Source organism: Palaemon carinicauda, chromosome 1 (genome assembly GCF_036898095.1).
Source record: "Palaemon carinicauda isolate YSFRI2023 chromosome 1, ASM3689809v2, whole genome shotgun sequence".
NCBI classification, from domain to species: Eukaryota; Metazoa; Arthropoda; class Malacostraca; order Decapoda; family Palaemonidae; genus Palaemon; species Palaemon carinicauda.
In genome coordinates, this window is record NC_090725.1 from 218,393,447 (window position 1) to 218,398,446 (window position 5,000).

Consider the following 5,000-nt stretch of genomic DNA (forward strand, 5'->3'; position numbering starts at 1 on the left):
CATATTCATGAGTCTCTGAAAAGTACTACCCGAATTTTTCATTCCAAATGGCATGACATTGCAGGAATATAAACCAGTGGGTGTAACAAAAGCAGATATCTCTTTGGCTCTATCTGTCAAACCTACCTGCCAGTAACCCTTCAACATGTCAAACTTGCTGATAAATCTGGCCTTTCCTATACGATCAATACAGTCATCCACCCTAGGAATTGGGAATGAATCTGTCCTGGTGACTGCATTTACTTTCCTGTAATCAAAACATAAACGGTATTGACCATCATTTTTTTTGACAAGTACTACAGGGGAACTCCACTGGCTACTACTATGTTCAATTAATTTATGATCAAGCATATATTTTACTTCCCGTTCAACAATCTCTGCCTTTTGCGGACTCAAGCGATATGGGTGTTGTTTAATAGGATTGGAATTGCCAACATCAACATCATGCTGTAATGAGCAGGTCCTGCCCGGGACATCTGAAAATACATCTTTATAATCGTAGAATAAATCGCTCAACTCCTGACCTCGACTTTCATCAAGATGAACCAATTTATTCTTCAAATTCCTCAAAGCCTCTGAATTTGAAATAGGCCAGTCTTCAACCTCAGTCTCAAGTTTAAGTTTCTCTTGATTACTATTATTATCTAACTTTATATTCAACAAGACTGGCTTTGGCGTCCTTGAAAAATACGGCTTTAACATATTAACATGGCACAACCTCTTTTTCCTTCTCCTATCTGGAGTAAGAACAACATAATCCGTATTTCCTACCTTCTTTTCTATTATGTAAGTCCCAGAAAACTTAGCATTTAATGGCTGACCTGCTACTGGAAGAAATACCAATACCTCATCTCCTGGTTTGTAGTCAACCTTTTTGGCTCCCAAGTCATAGTATTTTTTCATCTTCTGCTGAGCTTCCATTAAGTTATCTCTTGCTATGTCCCAGGTTTTCCTGATTCTTTCCCTGGAATCTGAAACATAGTCCAACAAATTAGAATCTTCAACATTATTAATCCACTGATCTTTAATCAATTTTAAAGGTCCTCTAACCTGATGACAAAATACCAACTCGAAAGGGGAAAACCCTAACGACTCATTGGGGATTTCTCTGGACGCAAACAGAAGGAAGGGCAGACCTTTATCCCAATCGCTTTTGTTCTCCAAACAAAATTTTTTCAACATAGTTTTCAAGGTTTGATGATACCTTTCTATAGCCCCTTGGCTCTGAGGATGGTACGCTGATGAAGTTACCTGCCTGATACCTAGTTCCTGCATTGCCTGTCTGAATACATTGCTTAAGAAGTTTGAACCCTGGTCCGACTGAACCTCTTTAGGCAATCCAAACCGAGTGAAAAATTGTAACATCCCATTTACGACATTCTTAGAGCAGACATTCCGCAACGGAATGGCCTCAGGATACCTAGTGGATCTGTCCATGATTGTAAGTATATACTGATTTCCACCTTTTGACTTTGGCAATGGACCAACAATGTCCACTAATACCCTATGGAATGGTTCTTCCATGGCTGGTATGGGTTCAAGGGGAGCTTTAGTCAACTTTTGGTTCGGTTTTCCGATCATTTGACACACATGGCATGTCTTACAAAACTCTTTAACATCAGAATGAATCCCAGGCCAGTAAAAGTGTTTAGTTAATTTACAAAAAGTTTTATTGACTCCGAAATGGCCACTAAATGGATTCTGATGTGCTAAATGTAAAATAGAGGGTCTGTAATTTGGAGGAACGACTATTTGATAATTAACTTCCCATTCTTCATCGGCAGCAACCTTAGAGGATCTAAATTTTCTCATCAATAATCCATTTTCGACATAATACCCGACTGGAATGTTCTCAATTTCCTTATCTGAAAAAGCCTTTGCAGCTATCTCGGCTAGCTCTAGGTCATTTTCTTGATCCTTTATGAATTTCTCTCTAGATACAGCTAAAACCTTACCTTGTTCAGAACAATCACCAAATTTTCCCAGAAAACACTTCGATAAGTCAATCTTAGAATCCCCACTAGCTTCCAATTTCCGCCTTGATCGTGTGATAGCACACATGGGAAAAATACCAGGAAATTCTCCTTCCAAGCTCTCTGTGCTTGCACATGACTGAGGATAACTAAGTAACCGTGGGTTACTTAAAACCCTATTACCACCAATATCATTGGCTAATATCAAATCAACTCCTTCCACAGGAATTTCTTCCACAACGGCAACCCTAACCGGACCCGTCGCATAATCAGACTGCAGAACCACAGTCTCATACGGACAAGAGATTATCTCTTTTGGAAAACTCTTAATCAATACCTTTTCCTTACCCTCATACTCAAAACCTTCAGGCAATGCCCTTTTCAAAATCAATGACTGTAGGGCCCCTGTATCTCTAAGGATAACTAATCCTCTCCTGCCCTTACCACTTTCTGTAGCTACACTACCATAAGACACAAATGACTTATATCTCTCCAAATCAGAGAGCCCAGGGCTTTTCTCACCCTCACTTAATGCATTAATCTCTCTATCAGCACTTACCCTGCTTACCAGAGCAACTGGTTTGTGCTCTCTATTACCGTCCCTTAAGGACCAACAGTCGGCCTTTCTATGGCCCAGTTTACCACAGTTAAAACATTTAATTGGCATCCTCTGCCCACTAGGCAAACTACTACCTTTCAATACTGGAGCTACAACACTTTTATCCAAATCACTTGCGTTTTCAGTTTTACTCTTACCACTTTTCAATTCCTGAAAACCCTCTTTGCTGCTTCTACCCCTAACCAAATTTTTCCCTTCAAAAATTTTGTGCGTCAGCGAGTACTCGTCAGCCACAATGGCAGCTTTCTCCAAGCTCTCAACCTGAAGCTCCTCTAAGTGTACCTTCAAATCCTTAGATAAACAATTCTTAAACTCTTCTAACAATATTAGTTGTTTAAACCCTTTAAAATCACAGATTCCTTTAGACCTCAACCAATCGTCAAGCAATTTAGCTTTTATACGAGCAAAATCTACGAAAGTCTGATCTCCTGTTTTAAAAAGCCTACGAAATTTCAACCTGTAAGCCTCTGGCACTAATTCATATGCTTTGAGAATACACTTTTTCAATTCGTCATAATTACTGCAAATCTCCTCAGACAAGCTAGAAAATACCTCTTGAGCCCTACCTTTCAATGCACATTGTAATAACATAGACCATGATGTCTTAGGCCAGCCCATTCCTTTCGCTACTTTCTCAAAAGTTATAAAATAATTAGTTACTTCATTTTCATCAAAAGGGGGAACCATCTTCATATATTTAGCTTCATCGAAATCTCCACTACCTTGTCTGTGTCTTACTTTAATTTCCTCTAACTTTAGTTCGTGTTCCATTCTTTCACGCTCAAGTTTCCTCTCTCTCTCCCTTTCTTCCGCTCTTTCGCGCTCAAGATTCCTCTCTCTCTCCCTTTCTTCCGCTCTTTCACGTTCGGCAACTATGTCTAACTCCTTCAGCTTTATTTTAAGTTTCAAAGCTTCTATGCTATCACTTTCCTTTACACTTGAAACTTCTGCCTTCTCCTCTACAATACCTAGGTGTCCTATCAAACCCTTTATCAAATCATCCTTTTTCATATCCATAGTAAAACCTATGTCTAGATAATTAGCAATTAACACAAGTTCCCGTTTACACAGACTTTGAAAAGCTGCAACCCCCGGTAAGGACGACAGAAATTCCTTTACGTCAAAGTCACTTTCTAAATACTCCGTTTCAGACTCAGACATGATTGGTTACAATGGCTATAAAACAATTAAATAACTAAACTCAAACCTACACCAATTAAATAAACTCCTCATTTAAACCTGTTTTGCTTAAATTGAAATTCATTGATCCCGGACATGGCCCCCAAATATGTTACGATGTCCACATCATGAACAACCATAACACATATTTAAAAACAGGTTTAATTATGAGGAGGAGAATTACACACAAAACAACACTTCAAAGCATTTTATTATGCTTAAATAACAAACACTTGCAGATACGACCGGTATCTAAGAGCTCAGGTAATATTCATGGAAAAATAATTAATAAATATAATAAAACAAAACTTAGCTGACATTCAAACAAGCAGTTCTAGAGGTCTCCGAGTGAAGAGAGAGTATTCGAAAACAAATTCTTGAGTGAGAGGTTCTTCTTCAGCCACCGATACGAAGATACACCTGGAAATTACAATCCAGGAATGAAGCCACACTCCTGAAATTCCCACATTTAAACAGGCCACACCAACGTAACTCGAGAGGGCCCACGCTGCTTCTCAAACAGCCACAACCATCACATGGGAACGGAATTGATTGCTCCAAAATCAACGGCGAAACACCGGATCCAACACCGTATCTTCCAAAAGTATCAGTGACCTTCCTTGAAGACAGACACCTTCTCACTCCCGACTATAATTCTCGTTGCTGTGACGTGACCTCCGAAGCCTTCGTTCCTGCCAACAAATGGGGAACAAGTAGTTAACTGGCATTTGAACAATTGTCTAGTCAATCTTTCCCGAACTATTCAACAGAATTATTTATTTATATTACAATATATATATATATACTTATATATGTATATATATATATATATATATATATATATATATATATATATATATATTTATATATATATTCTTTTATTTTTTATATTGGTGCATAATACAACAACAGATATTATCATTAATTATAAATCGCTTGATAAACATAAGGAGAAAACACATCACTCAATACTTACATTGAATTTAGTTTAGTCATAAATATCGTTTAAAGACGTGTATGTTGTTCTTAGTTGAGTCAATGGAATGTTGATATGTCATTTTTTCCTTGTATCCTCTCACTGTTTCTCGTCTTATGCTATCCTGAATCTTCTATGACGACACTCTTGATCCTATTTTGTGAACGATGATGCGGTCAGTTTATTCATTTTTCCTGCACGCATGAATATTCGCTGGCAAAGAAGAATTTTGGGTGCAAAAATGATCACCCAT

The 5,000-nt window shown here is 38.0% G+C and overlaps 1 protein-coding gene across 1 annotated transcript in view; it reads right to left on the minus strand.

Annotated features, from left to right (window-relative positions):
* The window catches only part of LOC137653999 (uncharacterized), a 5,385-nt gene extending 846 nt beyond the window's left edge, over nucleotides 1-4,539 (minus strand). The window contains exon 1 of the mRNA XM_068387636.1: nucleotides 127-4,539. Within this exon, the coding sequence (XP_068243737.1) occupies nucleotides 127-3,753 (3,627 nt within the window). The 5' untranslated portion in view covers nucleotides 3,754-4,539. The remainder of the gene's footprint in view (nucleotides 1-126) is intronic.
* Nucleotides 4,540-5,000: the final 461 nt, after the last annotated feature.